General features: G+C 44.0%; 1 protein-coding gene across 1 annotated transcript in view; it reads left to right on the plus strand.

Moving 5' to 3' along the window:
* Nucleotides 1-23009, plus strand: part of MYCBP2 (MYC binding protein 2) — a 937772-nt gene that overhangs the window by 658441 nt on the left and 256322 nt on the right. The window contains 2 exon segments of the mRNA XM_030200587.1: nucleotides 3124-3368; nucleotides 17556-17723. Coding sequence (XP_030056447.1) covers nucleotides 3124-3368; nucleotides 17556-17723 — 413 coding nt within the window.

The following is a 23009-nucleotide window of genomic DNA, read 5'->3' on the forward strand; positions in this document are numbered from 1 at the left end:
AAAATGTAAGCCACATTGAGCCTGCAAATAGGTGGGAAATTGTGTGATACAAATGTAAAAAATAAATAAAATAATGATTCAATGGCAATTGCGAAGAGGAGAGGCTACAATGAGCACCCTTGACTCATGCCATGGTACAAGCAGAAATTTGCTGAGTGTTTATCACGAAAAGCCTAGCCACCTGCCTGGGGCTACTCAGCAGCCACTTAGAGGGTCTATTCTGAGCACAGTTCAGGTCATACTTGCACCTGCCACTTGTGCTCTACACTAGCACCCTCCTCCCTGTGACTGGGTTCCAGCCGCCTCTGAGCGAGTCTCCCAGTCTCAAATTATCCCCAGTGGTTCCTAGGTTATTGAGGGCCACACTCCCAGTGGTCCCTCAGTTCCCAGAAAGCACTCACAGACCCAACACACAAACCACCAGGATTCTTAGTCAGTCCAAACAAGCAGAGGCAATAAACAAACATTGTTTATCGTTATGAAAAAAATTGAACAGTGAACCATAAAAACTGATGAAACAAAAACAGCACATAACAGGTAACTGAATATGGATCAATTATAAAACTTACTAAACATTTATTTACTATCTAAATAGTACCTGGGAGTACAGGAAATGTAGCTGCTCACAGATTATAGAATATAACTGCTTACAGTGTCTCAGTGAAGAGGTCTTTCTCTATTGCCAAGCTGAGACTGGAGAAAAAGCCAGTACATCCTAGCTGAATTTTGAACTCCTGGGCCAATCAGAGCAGAAAGTATTATAAATAACTGGTCACATCACTGTAGGTTACCTCTTATCTGAGTTAACTAAAGAAGGAACAGTCCTCTGTAACAGTTTTAAACATAAACATGCACCACCTGCTGGCCAAACTAGAGAAATACACTTCAAGAAATAATAGTTTTTCAGGCTTAAAACCCACTCTTTTGTCATTGAAGCTTTAGGAGTTGTGTATATATATTTTCCCACAAACCATATTTTTCCAAGGCCATTATCAAATGCCTTTTCAGCACCTAAAGATAATACCGCTATTGGGACATCTCTGATTTGTGCATAATTCATAATTCATCGTCAATATGACATTGTCAGAGCCATATCTACCTCTTATGAAGCCGGTTTGATCAGGATGTTTTAGAAGGGGAATATTTTTTCTATACTCACACACAAGACTTTGGTAAATATTTTAAAATTAGTACTGAGTAAAGAAATAGGTCTATAATTAGCACATAAAAGAGAATCTCTTCCCTCTTTCGGTATAACAGTTATAGATGCTTCATAAAAGGGTTATTTATTTTTGTTTATTTTTGTTACATTTCTACCCCGCGCTTTCCCACTCATGGCAGGCTCAATGCGGCTTACATGGGGCAATGGAGGGTTAAGTGACTTGCCCAGAGTCACAAGGAGTTACTAGGCCACTCCTCCACTCCAGCATCCCTCCTATTATCGGAGCCAGTGACCTTATTTCGCATTATCATTTTGAATTCAGTATATCTTCGTTGATACCCCATGATAGCAAAAGAAAAATAAGAAAAGAAATATTAAGTGTAATTCTAGTTGAATAAAGAGTCAATAAATTCTCTAATTTTATAAGAAAAGGTTGGCCAATTTAAGAAAATCTAACCAATGAGAATGTACTTGAACATTAGATGGCTTGCAAGTGCATAAAATAAAATACTGTGCTGACCTAGTCAGTCTAACTCAGTTCTGATTTCTCCCTCTTCGTCCAAAGAAGACACTCATAGCAAACCAATCCTTGTTGAAAGTTCTAAAACATTTCATAGGTTTGTCATCTTACTGTGCTAAGAAATAACATTATTCCTCACCAGTCGCATTCAGGACAATGTGTGTAAGGTGGGGGGTGGCAAGCAGGACAGTTGCCTGGAGGCTCTATAGATCTGCTAGATTAGTCCTAAGCCAGGTTTGCGCTGTGTAAAAGCCTTCAAAGGATGCCTTTGCAGTAAATATCTTTGTGAGGCCTGGGATTCAACCCTATGCCAATCTTGCAAGGGCATCAGAGCTGCCAAAGGGGCCTGCTTTTTCAGCAGGAGATTTAGGTCACGCCTACATCTCAACTCTGTCTAGCCCTGCCCACAATTCCGCCCCTAACACGCCTCACTGGCATGGCCCATGACACCAGCAGTCACTTCCTCTTCCAGCAGCAGCAAGAAATACCTTAATAAAACATCATGTTCTGCTGCCCTGGGACCAGTCACACAGCTCTTATTGCAAGATCGGTCCTGCAGCAGCAAGAGATATTTTATTAAGGTACCTCCTTCTGCCACTGGAAGGGGAAGCTGCTCAGTTGGAGATCCTGGCTCACCAGCGGGAGATGACCTGCAAAAGTGGAAATCTCCCGCTCATTACAGGAGACGTGGCAGGTCTGGGGCATCCTCATTTCAAAGAAAACCCATGTCAGAGATGGGGGGCTCAGAGGACTTGTGTTCACAAACTGGATCATGTACTCTGCAAAGGTTTTCACTGCTGCAGTTACCAGTGTGATCCGTCACCTGAGGATCTCTGTTGGACCTGGGAGCACCTAGCCAGATAAGGCAAGGTGAAGGAGAAGCAGAGTATAGAGGACTGGAGAAAGGAACAGATAGGAGGCAGAATACCATAGAAGGGCACATATTGGAAAAGTTAGTGGAGCTGGACAGGGCCATTTAGGATAGGAAGCAAAGAGTTTGGAAGGAAGTAGGAGGGAGAGGAGCATGAAAGGGGCCGATGTGGAGAAGGAAAAGGACCCAAAAGGGAAAGGAGCAGGTAATGGTTCCTTGTGAAGGGGAACGATGAGTCAAAGGGAGATAACTAAGAAAAGTCCATTGGGGGAGGAGTAGAAAGGAGAAGAATTGAGGAGATGCCATGGGCGGAGGAGCAAGGGGGGATCCACAATCAGAGGCCTTCTCCCAAATTTCTGCCTTGACACCCAGTATGAGTATATCAAATATGATAATGATGGTGATGATGAACTAGCCTTAGTCATATTATGGTATTTTCTTCTAAGTGTTTCTTTTACAGTTTGGTTTTGTTGGAAATTCCATTTCAAAATGATATTAGGGATCTTTTTTTTTTTTAATGTAATATGTTCAGGTAACTTTTATGGATTATACCCTTCTGTTCTTTTCTAGGTAAAACAATCTAGAAGGAAGCCAATGCAAGTTAAGACGCCACGTGCCTTGCCCACCATGGAAGCTCACCAAGTGATTAAAGCAAATTCTCTGTTCCTGCTGTCTTTGAGCAGTGCTGCTGAGCCAAGCATTCTCTGCTACCATCCTGCAAAGCCATTCCATTCGCAGCTACCCAGTGTTAAGGAGGGTTTTTCTGAGGACCTGCCCATTAAAATGCCTTGTCTCTATCTGCAGACGTTAGCTAGGTAATGAAAGCTAATAGTACCTTTAATAGCCATATATTCAAAATCAAATCCTGTATTGGCATGTAATCTTTTTATTGGGAAGCATATAAAAGTGAAAGTCAACGGAAGAAGTATGTGATTGAGAATTTGTTTCTAAAACATTGGTAGTATTCCTCTTTTCTAAATGAAGTAACTGACAATACAAACCAGCTGTTGGCTGCCTGGCTATATGGTGAATTAAGATCCATAACTATTAACAGAATAGTTAGTGCTTAAGTAAAACTGTCTTAATAGGTCCATTCTTTCTTAATGGTCCAGTGACAATAAGTGCATAGTGTAAAAGATTATTTGACTTGGAGACCCCTGGTGTGCATGGATTTTCCCAAGGGTCAATATTATTTCCCTTATTATTAATATTAATTTGTGTCTTTGTCCCCTTTGTGATGTTGCTTTTTTTTTTGGGGGGGGGGGGGATTCTCAGATCTATGTGAATAATGTTTTGTTGTTTTTGCCTAGTAAGATGAATTTGCATGTGTGTTTGGATGATTTAGGCAAGATCTGACAGGCAATAGCTACTTGGTTGGCTTCTAATAGTTACAGTTCTGAATTTTTCCAAAGCTAAATTGTTGATTTTTTTTCTGTAGAAGAAACAAAAATTTCTTTTAGGAAGCCTCTAGGTATTTCAAGTCCATTTGTACTCTAATTTATTATTTGTCTGAAGCTCAAAAAGTGATTTGTGGCTGTTTTTATTAGTTATGAGTGTTAATGGCACGTGAAACCTTCTTTTTTTTTTTTTTTTTAATCTTCTGATTTTACGACAGTATTGCATAGTCTAATTACCTGGGTGGATTATTTGTAATGTGATTATATGAAGATCTGGCACTGGTCTTCAGAGCACCCAATTCAGAATTCCACAGCACATCTATTAACTGTTCAAGAGCAATTTGATCATATTTCGCCTTCATTGTTTGGATTAAATTGTGTGTCCTTGAAATGGTGTGATGGTTTTTAGAAAGACTTGTTGCAGTTGTCTTTGGCCCATCCTTTGACCTTTTATGCACCTCCACAATCTCTTTGATCTGGGACCCAGATTTTAAGACTCGGTGAGGATGGTGGAGTCTAGTACTAGCCAGAGGATGTTCTCAGTACTTAGTCATAATCACTGGGATTCTATATATTGCGCCTTGATTTGCACGCAGAAATCAAAGCATATTTCATAACAATGTGCTTAATTAGTTAGGTGAATCAGGGCTGATAATTGGATGTTAACAAGCAATTATCAGCACTAATTGGCATTAATTAGAATTTATGCGCACTACTTCCTAAGCATATTCTGTAACGTGGTGTGCATAAATTCTAAGTCCCTTAGTAGGCAAGGTTATGGGATTGGGGCGTTCCTAAAATCTATACATGTTGTTATAGAATACAGCCGCTCTGCACCTAATTTAGGCATCAGGATTTACATCAGGTTGTACTTGGCATAATTGACAGTGACTAAATTTAGACGCGTGGAGCAGTACTTGGTGTATTCTATAATGTACACCTAAATTAAAGCGTATTTTATAGAATACACTTTGATTTCCATGTGGAAATGAGGCGCAACATATGAATGTAGCCAAATGTGTGGAATTCTTTGTCATTGGATTTGAAGATTGAGGAAAACTTCTCTTCTAAGAAATTAACAGTTATTCAGAATGGCTCTTTTAGTATGAGGGTGTTTGATTTTGCTGCTGCTTTGAAATCGGGTTATGAATTCCAGCAGGGTTCTATAATGGCTATTGGATATTGGGGGGAAGTTTTGGGGGTAGGGATGTGCAGAGATCTCTGGAGGGTTTGTGTTTGTCTCTATTCTACTGTCACTAATATTCATTTTGTATTCTGCTTTTAATTTTTTTGAAGGGAGAAAAATAAATGTTTTAAACAAAATAAATAAAAATGTATCTGTTTTATGCCTATTTTAGAAAAGCTGTAAATGAAAAAATGGAATTAATAAACTCTCTTAACCAAAAAAATAAAGGTAGAAGGAAGCATAGATCTTCACAATAAAGCATGATAGCTCTTTATATCTTATTACTATAATTGAATAGCTGTTAAGTCGAAATAGACTGGCAGATAATATAGTACATAAGTTTCATTAGAGCAACTTGTCCTTATTCAGCTCACGATAGGGTTGAGACTAAATCACTGGTATAATCATTCACCAGATGTTTCATGCATTTTTATCAAATTTTTTTAAGTCCCACTTTGTATATATTAGCCACATAAACAAATATAGCACTGTTTTCTGGGCATGCAACAGCCCTGCCCAGCTCTCAAACATCCAGCATTCATTTAATGGGAGCTAGTTTGTTCCTTTTTCTTTGTACTTTTAATGACCACTTATCTGTATATTCAGCAGTAGCCTATAAATAACAACCCATCTGACAATCTCTTGGCATTGTAAAACAAGAGTAGTTTTACTTTTGCCCGGTATTGAGGTTCAGCATTAAGGGACCTTTTTACCAAACAACAGAAAAAAGTGGCTTAGCATGCACTTGTAATCTTAATTCTGTTTATGGCACCTAAAAAATCAGTGCTGATCAAAAAGGCATATTCTATAATTCACTCATAAAGTTAGGCACGGTTTACAGAATACACCTATGCCTGTCCATGCAACTAGAATTTAGGCGCAGCAAATTATGCCGTTGAAAACCTGGTGTAAATGCCTATGCCTAACTTTAAATATGTAATTCCCCACTATACCACTGGTAACATAAATCAATCAATTGTATAAACCAGGGTTACTAGAACTTTCCTGAAGAAACTAAAGGTTATAAATAGAGAGCTTCATATGTAATTAAATAAAATAAAGAATATATTTGTGTGAAAAGGAGAAATTCACAGAGTTAGAACTCATCCAAGCGGAATGCCACTGTAAGGTTCAAGGCTATTCCTAGAGGGTGAATAAGTTTCTCTATCATTGAAAATCTCCCATATGTTCAAATAAACAGCAAACTTAAGTGATTACTTTTTTTTCTTATATTATATTTCTTATATTATAAACTGAAGCTACCTGTGCTGTTGCTGGGAGATTTCAATCTGCTGGATGTAGATTGGAAGGTTCCGTCTTCGGAATCGGAAAGAAGTAGTGTGATCGTGGATGCTTTTCAAAGTGCTCTGCTCAGACAAATGGTGACGGAACCCACGAGGGAGGGAGCGACGCTGGATCTGGTGCTCGCAAATGGGGATAGTGTGTCAAATGTCCGAGTCGGTGCCCACCTGGGCAGCAGTGACCATCAAACGGTTTGGTTTGATATGACGGCTAAAGCGGAAGGCGGCCACTGAAAAATCAAAGTCCTGGATTTCTAGCGTGCTGACTTTAGTAAAAATGGGGGAATACCTGAGGAAGGAGCTGATGGGATGGGAGGATGAACGAGAAGTGGAAGGACAGTGGTCCAAGCTGAAAGAAGCTATAAATAGGGCCACAAACCTTTATGTAAGGAGAGTAAATAAAAGCAAGAGAAAAAGGAAACCGATATGGTTCTCCAAACAAGTGGCTGAGAAAATAAAGGCTAAAGAGTTGGCGTTCCTGAAATACAGAAAAACTCAAGAAGAGAAACACGGGGAGGAATACCGGATGAAACTGAAAGAAGCCAAGAGAGAGATACATCTGACGAAAGCGCATGCGGAAGAACAAATGGCTAGAAATGTGACAAAAATTTCTTCAGGTATATTAGTGAAAGGAGGAAGACTAAAAAGGGAATTGTGAGACTGAAAGATGCTGCAAACCGCTATGTAGATAATGATGAAGAAAAAGCAAATTTGCTAAATAGATACTTTTGTTCTGTTTTCACAGAAGAAAATCCTGGAGCAGGACCACAATGGACTGGCAAAAGTACATGTGAGATTGGAGTGGATATAGCACCGTTCACGGAAGAGAGTGTGTATGAACAACTTAAAAATCTAAAGGTGGACAAAGCAGTGGGACCGGACGGGATCCACCCCAGGATATTGAGGGAGCTCAGAGAGCGTCTGGCGGGTCCTCTTAAAGATTTGTTTAATAAATCCTTGGAGACGGGAGACGTTCCGGGGGATTGGAGAACGGCGGAGGTGGTCCCTCTTCACAAAAGTGGTGATAGGGAAGAAGCTGGAAACTACAGGCCGGTAAGCCTTACTTCGATTATTGGAAAAGTAATGGAAGCGATGCTGAAGGAAAGGATAGTGAATTTCCTAGAAGTAAATAAGTTGCAAGATCCGAGACAACATGGTTTCACCAAAGGGAAATCGTGCCAAACGAATCTCATTGAATTCTTTGACTGGGTGACTGGAGAATTAAATCAAGGACGTGCTATGGACGTAATCTACTTAGATTTCAGCAAAGCTTTTGACACGGTTCCCCATAGGAGGCTCTTAAATAAACTAGACGGGCTGAAGATAGGACCCGAAGTGGTGAACTGGATTAGGAACTGGTTAACAGTAGACGCCAGAGGGTGGTGGTAAATGGAGTTCGCTCTGAGGAGGGAAAGGTGAGTAGTGGAGTGCCTCAGGGATCGGTGCTGGGGCCGATTCTATTCAATATATTTGTGAGTGACATTGCCGAAGAGTTAGACGGTAAAGTTTGCCTTTTTGCGGATGACACCAAGATTTGCAACAGAGTGGACACCCTGGAGGGAGTGGAAAACATGAAAAAAGATCTGCGGAAGCTAGAAGAATGGTCTAACATTTGGAAATTAAAATTCAATGCGAAGTGATGCACTTAGGGAGTAGAAATCCAAGGGAGACGTATGTGTTAGGCGGGGAGAGTCTGATAGGTACGGACGGGGAGAGGGATCTTGGGGTGATAGTATCTGAAGACCTAAAGGCGACAAAACAGTGTGACAAGGCAGTGGCCATAGCTAGAACGTTGCTAGGCTGTATAGAGAGAGGTGTGACCAGCAGAAGAAAAGAGGTTTTAATACCCCTGTATAAGACGTTGGTGAGGCCCAACCTGGAGTATTATATTCAGTTTTGGAGGTTGTATCTTGCGAAGGATGGTAAAAAAATGGAAGCGGTGCAAAGAAAAGCTACAAGAATGGTATGGGATTTGCGTAACAAGACGTATGAGGAGAGACTTGATGACCTGAACATGTATACTCTGGAGGAAAGGAGAAACAGGGGTGATATGATACAGGCGTTCAAATACTTGAAAGGTATTAATCCGCAAACAAACCTTTTCCGGAGATGGGAAGGTGGTAGAACGAGAGGACATGAAATGAGATTGAAGGGGGGCAGACTCAAGAAAAATGTCTGGAAGTATTTTTTCACGGAGAGAGTGGTGGATGCTTGGAATGCCCTCCCGCGGAGGTGGTGGAAATGAAAACGGTAACGGAATTCAAACATGCATGGGATAAACATAAAGGAATCCTGTTCAGAAGGAATGGATCCTCAGAAGCTTAGCCGAGATTGGGTGGCCGAGCCGGTGGTGGGAGGCAGGGATAGTGCTGGGCAGACTTATACGGTCTGTGCCGGAGCCGGTGGTGGGAGGCGGGGCTGGTGGTTGGGAGGCAGGGATAGTGCTGGGCAGACTTATACGGTCTGTGCCCTGAAAAGGACAGGTACAAATCAAGGTAAGGTATATACAAAAAGTAGCACGTATGAGTTTATCTTGTTGGGCAGACTGGATGGACCGTGCAGGTCTTTTTCTGCCGTCATCTACTATGTTACTATGTTATCTATTTATATCCTTATTGTATAAAAATTACTCACACTTACATTCACTTACACAAAAAGAATTAAGTCTAAGGTATGGCCTACTTGGTGGGTTGGGAAAGGTATATACTGTCATCAGCTATATTCACTGAACAGCAGAATTTAAGATGAGATGGTCATCTGTTTGTGTGACGAGGTTTGCAATAGCATAATCCTATTCCAAGTTTTGCTGTTTCATTTGGTTTACTGAGGAATCGTCATTTACATCTTGCTTCTGCTTTTACTTTTAACTGCAAACATCAGATGTAACTGAGTAAAAGTAGTAAATATCTGTGAAATTATTTTCAGTAAAAGTAACAAATGTTATCCTGTACTTCTGTACATGTAAAAGTAAGAAAACTTTTACTTAATTGCAATAACTAGTTACATTTACTTAGTTACAATACAACATTGATCAATAAGATCAAACCTGCAGTCAAGACGGGGGACACAAGAAGAGCATTCTTGCCCCTTTCCAGAGCCTGATGAAGATTACTGACCAGACATGTGAAAATTCTCAGTACTGTGATGTAGATGAAAACCAGATTGTGAAGAACGTTAGTATCAGAGACAAAATGAAGTAATTGTTGAAAAACGATATGCTCAGTCAACTTTGAGAGAGAGCTAAGATTAGAGACAGGTGATAATTGAACGCCAGAGATGGGTCTAAGGAGGGTTTCTTAAGAATAGAGTGGATTATGGCATGCTTCCAGGCATATGGAAAATTCATAGACATGAGACTATTTGAGACCATCAGGAATGTATGAGGGAGTAGGCCGTGTCACTTTTGTTTGAGCCAGGAATTGGATCTAGGGCACAGGAGTGGTAGCCTTTGTGAACTGGACAAGTTTATCAAAGGCTGTGATTGTAGTAAGTGAGTAGCTGTTCCAAGAAGCTGATAAAGTGAGGATATAGAAAGAGCAGTCAGTGAAGGGAGATGCTAAGATGGAGATGGTGAAGAGAAGGATTTTTGAAGAGAGACAACCTTGGAAGAGAAGAATAACCCAAGATCCATCAGCAGCGGGAACAGTAGCAATGGAAGTGTTCCTAACAAGAAAAGTTAGTTTGGACAGAACAGAGAATAGTTTCTTAGGTCTGTTTGTTGAATTACGAATGGTATTGGTGAAATGTGGCCTTTTTGCTTGTTTATTTCAGGTGATAAAAAGCAGAAGAGGCCTTGAAAAGGGGAAGGTTAAAAAGTTTTGTTTTTCCGCCAGTGCCTTTTCTGTTTGGCAAGTTTGTTTACATAACAGAGACAAATTATGATTAAACTAGGGTTTATGATTGGGGTGCCTAGCAGAAACTAATCGCTGGAGTGCAAGCAGGTCAGCTTGTGAGGTAAGGACAGAATTCCAGATGAAAATCTAGTCATCCAAGAGAAGGGAAGGGAAATCAAGGGGGAGAAAAGAGGAAAGAGGTGCAATAGAATTGAGGTCAACATGGGAAAAATCCCTGCCTGAATGAGGAGCGGGGGGGGGGGGGGGGGCTGTGGAAGGGTTGATAGAAAGGAAAGAACGAAGGTAATAAGGAAATGATCAGACCTGGGAGCACAGAAAACTATGATAAAGAAAATAAATGAGGGCTAGGAAAAAAGAACTAAGTCTAAGGTATGGCCTACTTTGTGGGTTGGGAAAGGTATATGTTGGATAAGTTCTAAATTGGCATTCAAAGTGAGAAAGATTTTCTGTCACCGGGGCGTTGAGGGTAGTCTATATGGAAATTTAGGTTGTCTAAAATAAGAAAATTTCCTCTCCGAGGACACTACCAAAACCCTTACCCACACCCTTATCACCTCTCACCTAGACTACTGCAATTTGCTTCTCGCTGGTCTCCCGCTCAGCAATCTATCTCCTCTTCAATCTGTCCAAAACTCTGCTGCGCGTCTTATATTCCACCAGAGTAGCTATACTCATGTTAGCCCTCTCCTCAAGTCACTTCACTGGCTCCCTACCTGCTTCCGCATACGGTTCAAACTTCTCCTTTTGACCTACAAGTGCATCCACTCCGCAGCTCCTCAGTACCTTTCCGCTCTCATCTCTCCCTACACTCCTCCCCGTGAACTTCGCTGGGTAAATGTCTCCTGTCGTCCCCCTTCTCCCCCACTGCTAACTCCCGGCTCTGTTCCTTCTATCTCGCTGCTCCCTATGCCTGGAATAGACTCCCTGAGCCAGTACGTCAGGCTCAGTCTCTGGCTGTCTTCAAGTCTAGGCTTAAAGCCCACCTCTTTGCTACTGCTTTCGACTCCTAACCATGACTCTCTTACTCAACACCCTCACTTATCACCCCTACCACTGCAATTTCCCTACCCCTAGCTGTCTGTTCATCTGTCCAATTTAGATTGTAAGCTCTGTTGAGCAGGGACTGTCTTTTCATTTTAATTTGTACAGCGCTGCGTAAGTCTAGTAGCGCTATAGAAATGTTTAATAGTAGTAGTAGTAGACTGCCTCTGACAAGGTTTGGGTAAGAGAGTCCCAATATTCAGGGGAGAAAGAGGGAGAAAAATAGAGAAGGAGGATTTAGAGAGGTTGGAAAAGGAGAAATTTCAATAAAAGAATCTCCAGGTAAGAGAGAGAATCAGCCTGATGGGTGAGAACTGGTCTCATCAGAGAGCAACCCCTCCCCCCCCCCCCCCCCCCCCCCCCCCCCCCTGTACGAGAGTTTCCACAAGTAGAAAACACAGAATATTCTGGGGGTAGACATTGAAAAAGAAAGGGGTCTTTACCCCTCCATAACCAAGTTTCGATCAAACAAAAAATATCAGAACCAGGAAGAGAGGTAAGATCAGAGTTTTGCTGTGAACAGAAGGACAGTTTAGGAATGAAAGGGTAAGAGATTGAGTAGGCCGGACAGCAGCGGGAATAACTGAATGGGGGGACAGGGGAGAAGTTGTCTTACTTGTAAGTAAGGACAAAAAAGCTGCTGAGATGGTTGGTGATGGCCCAGAAATACTGGAATATGCTGGGGAGGGGGGAGGAGGTTGAAGACACATGGTGGAAAGGAGCTATACTAACAAAAGAAATCCGAAGACAGGAAAGATTAGCATTGTGGCCCAGTAAGAAGGACTCTTCCCCAAGGAGCACAACCTGTTCCTCTGGAATGCATGCACAGTGCAAATGCAGCCAGAGAGGCATTATTATGTATGTTAATTGGAGTCACGATCATGGCGTCACCTGTGGGTTGCGGGCAAGCAGGTAGTTGGAGAGCCGCCAGTACCTGGTCACCAAACCTATGAGGAACAAAATAGCAGTCTAAAGTAAAGCAGGTAACCATTTTGCCAGACATACACATAGGACCAGATTCTATAAATGGTGTCAAAGAAATTGGCGCTAAAAAAACCTCAGTGGAATTCTAAATAAACCTCACCTAAAGTTAGTTGCTGTTTATAGAATACGCGTGGTAGCCGTCCTGTAACTAAAGTTTAGGTACAGCCATTTACACCAACTAAAACGTGGGCAGTTACACTAGATTTATTTAGGCTTGGATCAGGCATATTCTGTAACAGTGCATGTAATTTTCATGATCGCCCATGTCCTTCCAATGGCCACGCCCCTATTTGTGATCTATATATTATAATTTATGCAGACCACTTTACAGAATACACTTAGAAAGTTGTGCACGTAAATTCTAATTAGTGCCAATAACTGCTTGTTGTTGGCAAATTATCAGCACTGATTAACTTGCTAAACAATTAAGTTGTACATACAACTTTAATCACCATTTATAGAATCTGGAGAATATTGTATAACCTTACCTCTTCTTATTACACTCTTGCTTCTTAAATAACCTATACCAAATGCACATGCGTTTTCTGTTTAACAGAAGTCCATTTCTTTAAAGTCTTGATAATTGTATGACGGTTTATAGATGATCACAGCATGATGGTGTTTGTATATAAGATTGGAGAATGTATATTCAATTATTGTCTCTCTTTAAATATAGTAGTGTCTAACATTTAGATTTGCAATTAATGTATTTTTAAATAAGGAGAGTTTAGAGAGCAATATAGAGCTTGGTAAGCAATCAGAAGATGAATCCACATGTGCATTTAGCATTAGTTATTTGGAAAGAGAGAGTGTAATGAAGGCAGTAAGATTTTGTAATAGATGAAGGTTGGCAAAATGGCTATATGAATAAAATAGATGGAGATGTTGTACTTGTTTGGTAGATATGGTAGTCTAAATCATCAAATTATAGCTCCCAAAGTGGGCACAATTAATACTAAAATATCAATGATGGCCAAAAGTCAAACCACTCATTATACAATGCCAAAAAAAACAAGATTAAGTGGGTTGCCATTTATTGGACACTACTGGATATACAGATAAGTGGTTATTGAAAGTACAAAGAAAAAAAAAACAAATTAGCTCTCACCAAGAGAATGTTGAATGTTTGTGAGGTGGAGATGACAAAATGTTTCTTCCTGGGTAAAAGTGAAACCACATTTGTTTGACAATGCCAAGTGATTGTCAAATGGCATGTGATTTGTAAGCAACTGCTAGATAGAAGGTTAAAAGTGACAAAAAAAAGGTAATAATTCTCACTGGATATTTGAGAGCTGAGCACAGCTGCTACATGCATGGAGAAGTATGTGTGTATGTGCTTATTAGCTTATATAATTGATATACACACACTTAGATTTCTTATGTACCACTTGCAAGCCCCAAAAGCTATTGAAGCAGTGTATATTAAGTTCTCTGAGAACAAGCAGGCCTTTCTGTTCTCACATCTGGGTGACGTCATCCGACGGAGCCTGGTGTGGATGCCGGCTAGCGAGTGAAATAGAAAATTCTTGCAGCGTCCCACCACGCATGTGCTCGTGCCTTCCCACCCGACGTGAGCATGGGTCCTCCGGTCTTGTTTTATCTGTGGAGCTGAGAGGAAGTGTTCACATGTGCTGTTCTCATGCTATGCTTCTTTTTCGCAAAAGTACCATCTAGTTTGGGTTTCTTTATTACATTAGTCATTTTTTTCTCATTTGTTAAGGATTTTTTGGCCCTTTATTTTCAGGTGTGGCTGCCTGGTTTAGGCCGCAGCCCCGACCTCAGTTTGAACATGCTCTGTTTTGAGAGTTCAAGATTGAGGAGTTTAATTAGGTCGAGATTCTTTTATCGATGTCTCAGAAGACACACACCCCCCCCAGTGGCTTCAAGAGGTGCGCAAAATGTAAATGCGTGATTTCTGCCACGGACCTGCATAATTGGTGCATCGAGTGCCTTGGGCCAGATCATGTCCCTTCTGATTGTGATCTCTGTTTGAAAATGCAGGTGAGAACTTAGTGGGTGTGACTGGCTCGATGAGAGCAACTTTTTGGCTCCTTGAAGGCCATCTAACCTGAAACAAAGGATGTGCATGGGTTCAGCAGTGTCCTCAATGGCACAGAGGGATCAAGGTTTTATGTATCGGGGGAAGCCCAAGAAGCATAAGCATCAGTCTTTCTTGATACACGGTGCCAGGAGCACCAGGGTATCAGATTCTCCGATGCCTGAGAAGCGCCGGCACCTGGAGGAGCGTGCCCCCTCCTTAGAAGAGGTGCTGATGTGCAAGTCATCGAGCAGCCTGGTCCCCGCCACCAGTTCAGCACCGATGTTTTCTCAGATTACATCTTCCCCGGATTCCATGCCTTTGCTGAGCGACTCTGGAGCATGCACTGAGCTCACACAATTAATGCAGTGGCCTCTCGCTCAGGCATCGAGAGTGCTTGCGCCACCAGCAGAACAGCCACAGATCTTTGGCACATTGCAGGGTGTCAGCATCAACATCTGGGCCATGTAGTATTGCTCTCAACATCAGTGGAGGAAGGCTTCCCCAGAGTCTGAGAATAGAGCTGTACCTTGAGGCTGTTCATGTCAGGGACTTTGCTCACCAGTCCAAGGGTGCAGACTCATTCAGCTGCCTCGTGAGTATGCGTAAGAGTCTGATTGGGCCTGCTCCTGGGAATCAGATGATGATCCACTAACTTCTCAAAGGAGGAGTCATGTGGAGGGGCATAATCGAACGTGAACGCCCATCTCCATGGGCATCTATGCCCGAAAACGGGTACGTGAAGAAGTGGGACAGACCGTATTTTCGAAAAAAATAGGCGTCCATCTTTTGTTTCGAAAATACGATTTGAACGGACCAAATGCCCATGGATTTGGTCCTTTCTGAGCTGGGCGGGTTTTTTTTTTTTTGTTTTTTTTTGCGATAATGGAAAATAAAAACGCCCAGCTCAGAAACATCCTAATCCAAGCCATTTGGTCGAGGGAGGGACAAATGTACAACACTGCCATAGCTTTTAGGGGTGAAGAGGGCAACTACATGTGGGTACAGTGGGTTTCAGAGGCCTCCCATTTACCACCACAAGTGGTGCAGGTGGTGGGGGGGTTGGGCCTGGGTCTGCCTACCTGAAGTGCACTGCAGTACCCACTAAAAGTGCTCCAGGGACAGGACTTGTTGCTGCTGTATAACCTTGGCACAGCAGTTCCCACCTGAAGACTAATCTCGCTGAAAACGTCCTTTATTTGAATAAGCACCTTTACTCACAGTTAACTGCAGATCACAGGTTGTGCCCCACTGGCAATGAGTCTCGCTAGTACTGAGATTAGCAGTAGGTCCGAGCTGGCAGAATGGTGTACAATGCCCTCTTTCAGCAACATTCAAGGTAAGAACTAAGTGCTGTAACGTGGCTAACATATGACCGGGATCTAAAACTGGCTTACAAAAATGGCCGCTACCTCATGGACTACCGGAAACAAAACAGGGCACACTCGGACCCAGTAAGCAGAGGGAAAAGCACCATGGGAGTAGAGCCTACCAACTACCAACATCTTGAGTATTTCACACAAGCTAGTGGAATCACGGAGCCCAATACCCTACACCCACCACAATGCATTGCTGATGTGACTCTGCAGTGCCCTTAACAGAAAAGGTGTCACACTCACCCGAGACCCACATCACAACCAGGGAAAGGCTGTCAGAGGATAGAACACATTCTGCTGTTATGGAGGTGGGTACGGAATTTGAGGCTGGCATACAGGCTGGGAATAAAAGTTTGTAAAGTGGGTTTCTTTTGGTGGGAAGGGGTTAGTGACCACTGGGGGAGTCAGGGCAGGTGATACCCGATTCCCTCCAGTGGTCATCTGGTCAGTTGGGGCACATTTTGGGGACTTGTTCGTGGAAAAAAAAGGGTCCAAAAAAAGTGAGCCAAAATTGCAGTAAAAACGCCTTTTTTTTTTTTCTATTATCACCTAAAGATGCCCATCTCTGCTCGGCCGATAACCACGCCCAGTCCCGCCTTCACCATGCCTCCGACACGCTCCATGAACTTTATTCGTTCCCGTGACGGAGTGCAGTTGAAGATGCCCAAAATCAGCTTTCGATTATACCTATTTGGGCACCCACAAGAGAAAGATGTCCATCTCCCGATTTAGGTCGGAATATAGGCGTTTTCTCTTTCGATTATAAGTTGGATAGTGTACCATCTGATCCCTCTCCTTCTCAAATCTCCACCAGAGGTGCTCTCTTTCACTAGTTTTGTGAGAGAGATGGCTGCAGGCATTCCATTTAAGTTGGAGATGGAGGAGAAGCCTAGGTCAAAAATGTCTGTCCTGGGCTATAAGTCTCCTCCTAAGGAAGGGATCACTGTGCCATTGCACCCTATCCTTAATGACGCACTGTTGAAGAATTGGGAGTCTCCCCTCAAAATGCAGGTCACAGCCAAGAAAGTGGATATGCACAGTTTCGCATACAAAAGGCTTCCGGATTCGAGAGGGCACAGCTTTCTCACCACTCCATGGTGGTCGAATCTGCTCTCAAACAGGCCATGAATTCCCGATCTCATGCCTCGGTGACCCCATGATAGGAGGCCAAAACCTTGGATTCATTTAGGAGAAAGACTTTTCAGGCCTCTATTCTAGTTGACCAACAAACAAAAGAAATGTAGATGTCACCAAATTACAAACGTTCAAGACTGTAAACAAAGGTCAGTAGACTCGAAGTAATGTCCATAAGATTTATTCATCCGTAGTTGATAAAACCTCAGTACAGCTAGAAAAATGCAGTGAAGGCATTGCATGCATATCTCTCTCATAAATATTCATTGTGGATATCCTGAAAACCTGACTGGCTGGGGTGTCTCCAGAATCAGGTTTGAGAACCACTGTAATATAGTTCTAGCAAAGGGGGAAATAGAAAAGTTTGGATTTAGGATTATACTAATTGATTTTGATAACATGGAGAGAGTTTGGAAAGTACAATAACAGAAAGAAGCAGCTTCTGGTGTGGATAAGGATGAAACTCGAGAATAGTTTCATGCTTTTAAGCCATACTGTTTGTAAAACATAAGCAAGAGTATTTTTATAAAAATTTGTGGCCTCGTAAGTAAGTTCATATATGTGTGTGTGTTTGTATATATATATATATATATATATACTTTATTTGGCCTAGCTAGATGTATGTGCTAAAAGGTTGGTTGCACTGATTTGACAAGGAAGTGATCTACATATCATATTTGATCTCATTCAGGCATCATCATGAAAATTTAGTTGGATATCAAGATGACAACCTTTTTCAGGATGAGATGAGATACCTTCGTTCAACATCTGTACCTGCACCCTACATATCAGTCACTCCTGATGCATGTCCAAATGTCTTTGAGGAGCCAGAAAGTAACATGAAATCTATGCCACCAAGGTATGTGCAAGAAATTCAGTGGATCTTTATTATTCAATATTAAGCATACTGAAGCTAAGTATATAAGGAACATAGAGTGAAAGTAATAATCCTGCAAATTTGCTAATAAGCTTAATGTCCTTTTTCTACTTATTGGCACTGCTATGGCGTGGCAAGTGCCATGCCCAAAAAAATATCTTCAAACGTTGCTTTTCTTCAAATCACTCAAGATAACATGCAATACAGATTTTTATAGGCTTGTCTTTATATATATATATATATATGGGGTCATCAGATTAGCGTGTGTGCTTCTGTTTTGGCTAACTGAGCCATGCAGATTTCAAGGGGCACCACCGCAATCCTCATCGATCCTCATATCTTTTTCTTTTTTTATCAAGTTAAATTCACTTTTAAATTCTTAATTCTTAATTTCATTCCACATTCTCAGTATTGAAATAATTCTTTACAAAAGTACTTAGCTTTCCAGATAATGTTATTATACTGGAGACGCTATTCCACTGACATAGATCTACGTTTCGCGATTAGCTGTGTCAAGGTAGTCTCCTGTGTCCTCATAGTGGCATTTTAAAATACTTCCTGACATTATTCCTGAGTCTTTCCCCTTTCAACCTCGATTTATATGCTCTAGTTCTAGAGCCTGATCGTCTGTGGAAAAGGGTTGTTTGTGGATTAATACCTTTCAAATATTTGAACATCTGTATCATATCACCCTGTTTCTCCTTTCCTCCAGAGTATATATATATGTTCAGGTCAGTAAGTCTCTCCTTGTACGTCTTGCAACTCAAATCCCATACCATTTTCGTCGCTTTTCTTTAAACCGCTTCAATTCTTTTTACTTTCCTTCTAATCCTTCAGTAATGTCTCTCACAAACATATTAAACAGAATCGGCCCTAGCTCCGATCCCTGAGGCACTCCACTACTCACCTTCCTTTCCTTCGAGCAGATTCCATTTACCACCACCCTCTGTTGCCTGTTGGTCAACCAGTTTCCTATCCATTTCCCAACTTTGGGTCCTGTATTCAGTCCTTTTAGCTTATTCATGGGTCTTCAGTGAGGGACCATAACAAAGGCTTTGCTGAAATCCAAGAAGATTACATCTAGCGCATGTCCTTCATCCAGTTCTTTGGTCACCCAATCAAAGAAGTCAAGATTTATTAGGCAGGATTTTCCTTTGGTAAAGCCATGTTGCCTCGGATCCTGTAACCTATTGACTTCTAGAAAGTTAACTATCCTTCCTTTAGCAGTGACTCCATTATTTTTCCTACCACTGACGTGAAGCTTACTGGCCTGTAGTTTCCCACATCTTCCCTGTCTCCGCTTTTGTGAAGATGGACCACATCAGCTCATCTCCAGTTCAGAGGAGCTTCTCCCATCTCTAAAGATCTATTAAATAAGTCCTTAAGTCCCGCCAGGACTTCTCTGAGCTCCCTCAGTATTCTGGAATATATCCCATCCGATCCTAAAGCTTTGTCTACTTTCAGATTCTCAAGCTGTTTATAAACACTTTCTTTGTGAATGGCACAATATCCACTCCATTTCCAGATACTTCCTTGGTAGCTGACATTGGTCCTTCTCCAGGATTTTATTCAGTGAACACCGAAGAGAAGTATTGGCCATTCTCTGCAGCTTTGTCTACCAGTTCCATTCCTATCTTTTCTTCAATATATTTGAAAAAGGTCTTGTCACCTCTCAACATCTTTAGCCATTTCTTTCTTCCGCCTATGCTTTCGGTAATCGTATTTTCCTCTTCTTGGAATTTAATCTGATAATGTTTTCTGTGAGCCTCTTGTTATGTTGTTCTTTATTTCTTGAAAGAAGCCTCTTTTTGCCCTTATTTTTTGTCACTTGTTTGGAGAACCATATAGGCTTCCTGTTTCTCTTGTTTTTGTTTACTTTCCTTGTGTAAGGATCAGTTGCCATATTTATAGAAGCTTCCACTTCACCTATGCCTACACATGCCATTAGTTTCTTCTTCAGGTATTCTCCCATTTTACCAAAATCAGTATATCTGAAATCTAGTACTTTGAGTTTTGTACGTCCGCACTCCGCCTTTGCTCTTATATCAAACCATATTGCATGATGATGACTATTACATAGGTGGGCACCCACATGGACATTGGAAACACTTCCTCCATTTGTGAGCACTAGATCCAGCGTTGACCCTTTCCTCGTGGGTTCCGTCACCATTTGTCTGAACAAGGTACTTTGACAGGCATCCAAGATCTCTCTACTTCTTTCTGATTCTGCTGATGAGTTGTTCCAATCCATATAAGGCAAGTTGAAATGTCCTAACAATAGCACCTCCCCTTTCATACCAAGCTTTTGAATATCTTGTATCAGATCCTTGTCCAGCTTCTCCATTTCTTCCGAAGGTCTGTAGATAACACCGTTTTCTCTTTCCAGGGTGATCCATATAGCTTCTTTCTTTTCCCAGTTTCCCTGCATTTCAGCCGCTTTGATACTGTCTACTCCCCCACCACTTCGGCTCTCTCTATCCTTCCTAAAAAGGTGTATGGCACAGTCCATTCATGGGAATCATTGAACCATGTCTCTGTAATAGCAACAATATCCAAGTTTTCCTTAAACATTGATTTCAAACCTTGAACAGTAGGCTACGAGCATTTGTGCTCATTGCGTTCCATGTGCTAAGTGAGTTTGGATGGTTTTCTATATTTACATGACCTTTCCCTCTTTCATCATGTTTTTTTCTGGGGGTGACTTTCTGAGTTCCCTTGTTCTCCGAGGACAAGCAGGCTGCTTGTTCTCACGACTGGGTTGACGTCCGCGGCAGCCCCCACCAACCGGAAAAAGCTTCGCGGGACGGTCGGCACGCAGGGCACGCCCACCGCGCATGCGCGGCCGTCTTCCCGCCCGTGCGCGACCGCTCCCGCCAGTTACTTTTTTTCCGCGACTGAGAGAGTCGTGTTTTTGCAACTCTCTCGTTTCAGCCGCCGGAATTTTCGACCGCGTTTACGCGGGTCGTCGCTCTTGGCCTTTTCGGCCTCTTCTTCTTTCGTTTCGTTTTGTTATCCAAAAAAAAAAAAAAAAAAAAAGAATTTTGCGCGTGTGGAGCACGCGCTCCTCCCTTTTCCCTCGCTTTCTAGCGGGGACGCCTCGTTGCGGCCTAGTGGCCGCTCGGTCGGTTTCAATTTTCGTGGTGTGATTTTAGCCACCATTGCCGACTTTGACTTCGCCGACGCGATTTTTCCGTCGATGTCCTCGAAGGTCCCGAGTGGATTTAAAAAGTGTGGTCGCTGCGGCCGGCCGATCTCGCAGACCGACACCCACGCTTGGTGCCTCCAGTGCCTCGGGCCGGAGCACAATCTCAAGTCGTGTGCTTTGTGTCTCGGTCTCCGGAAACGGACTCAGGTTGCGAGGCAAGTTCTGCGGGACCGTCTTTTTGGAACTTGCGCCGGCCCCTCGACGTCGACCTCGACGGCATCGGTATCGAAGGCCGGTTCTTCGGTACCGGTATCGATGCCCGAGACATCGGCACCGATGGCAGCGACCCCAGGAGAACAGGTCCCGTCGGCCCGCCGGTCCGCCGGCGAGAGTGGGGTAGAGAGACCGCGTGGGCAGTCGGCCCCGGTCACTCCCTCAACTCGTGAGCCACGGGACCGAACCCTGTCGGACCCGGTACCTCGAGACCGAGGGGGATCGACCTCCTCCTCCTCCATGCCCTCCGGCACCGGTGACGTGCACCGGAAGAAGGACAAGAAGCGCCGTCACCGGGAGCCCTCGGTGCCTGAAGAGGAGTCGACGCCGAAGCGTCATCACAGAGAGGAGAGATCTCCGTCGGTGGTGGAGGTACCGACGCGTCGGGGTTCCGGCACCTCGGTGCCGTCTCCTGGCCCCCAGCAGCTTCTGGCACCGACACCCTTACCGGCCCCACCGCCTTTCTCGGCAGCGGGCCTGGACGAGTGCCTCAGAGCCATCCTTCCGGGGCTCCTGGAAGGGCTGATGCGCCAGGCTGTGCCGGCGCCGGGGGTGCTTGCGCCCTCGGCGCCGATGACTGTGGCGCCGGCGAGCTCTAGCCCGGCGCCGGGGCAGTCGACACCGCCGCCGCTTGCGGTGCCGGTCTCGACAGCCACGCAGGTGGAGTCCCCGTCGACGTCGATGGAGGGAGCTCCGTCCCCGCCGGCGCGGGAGTCCACCGCTCGACGACACCGAGGCCTCGGTGCCTCGACGTCGAGCCGGGCCCGGTACCGGACTCAGCTACATGAGCTAATGTCCGATACCGAGGATGAGGACTCGTGGGGGGAAGAGGAGGACCCGAGATATTTCTCCTCAGAGGAGTCTACGGGCCTTCCCTCGGACCCCACGCCGTCACCGGAGAGGAAGCTCTCACCTCCTGAGAGTCTCTCCTTTGCCTCCTTTGTGCGGGATATGTCTATAAGCATTCCCTTTCCCGTGGTCTCTGTGGAAGAGCCGAGGGCCGAGATGCTCGAGGTCCTCGACTATCCATCACCACCTAGAGAGTCCTCCACGGTACCGCTGCACAATGTCCTGAAGGAGACGCTGCTCCGGAACTGGGTGCGACCATTAACTAATCCCACCATTCCCAAGAAAGCAGAGTCCCAGTACAGGATCCACTCTGACCCAGAGCTCATGCGGCCCCAGTTGCCCCATGACTCAGCGGTCGTGGATTCTGCTCTCAAGAGGGCACGGAGTTCGAGGGATACCGCCTCGGCGCCCCCGGGGCGGGAGTCTCGCACTCTGGACTCATTTGGGAGGAAGGCCTACCAGTCCTCCATGCTCGTGACCCGCATCCAATCTTACCTGCTCTATATGAGCATCCACATGCGGACCAATGTGCAACAGCTGGCGGACCTGGTCGATAAGCTCCCGCCGGAGCAGTCCAGGCCTTATCAGGAGGTGGTCAGGCAGCTGAAGGCGTGCAGAAAGTTCCTGTCCAGGGGGATTTTTGACACCTGTGACGTGGCATCTCGTGCTGCGGCCCAAGGTATAGTGATGCGCAGGCTCTCATGGCTGCGTGCCTCTGACCTGGACAACCGCACCCAGCAGAGACTGGCTGACGTCCCTTGCCGGGGGGATAACATTTTCGGTGAGAAGGTCGAGCAGATGGTGGACCAACTGCATCAGCGGGAAACCGCTCTCGACAAGCTCTCCCACCGGGCGCCTTCAGCACCCGCCCCCACGGGTGGGCGTTTTTCCCGGGCACGGCAGGCTGCACCCTACTCTTTTGCAAAGCGTAGGTACAACCAGCCGGCCCGAAGGCCTCGTCAGGCACAGGGACAGCCCCAGCGCGCTCGTTCTCGTCAACA

The sequence above is a fragment of the Microcaecilia unicolor genome, chromosome 4 (genome assembly GCF_901765095.1).
Source record: "Microcaecilia unicolor chromosome 4, aMicUni1.1, whole genome shotgun sequence".
Classification (NCBI taxonomy): Eukaryota; Metazoa; Chordata; class Amphibia; order Gymnophiona; family Siphonopidae; genus Microcaecilia; species Microcaecilia unicolor.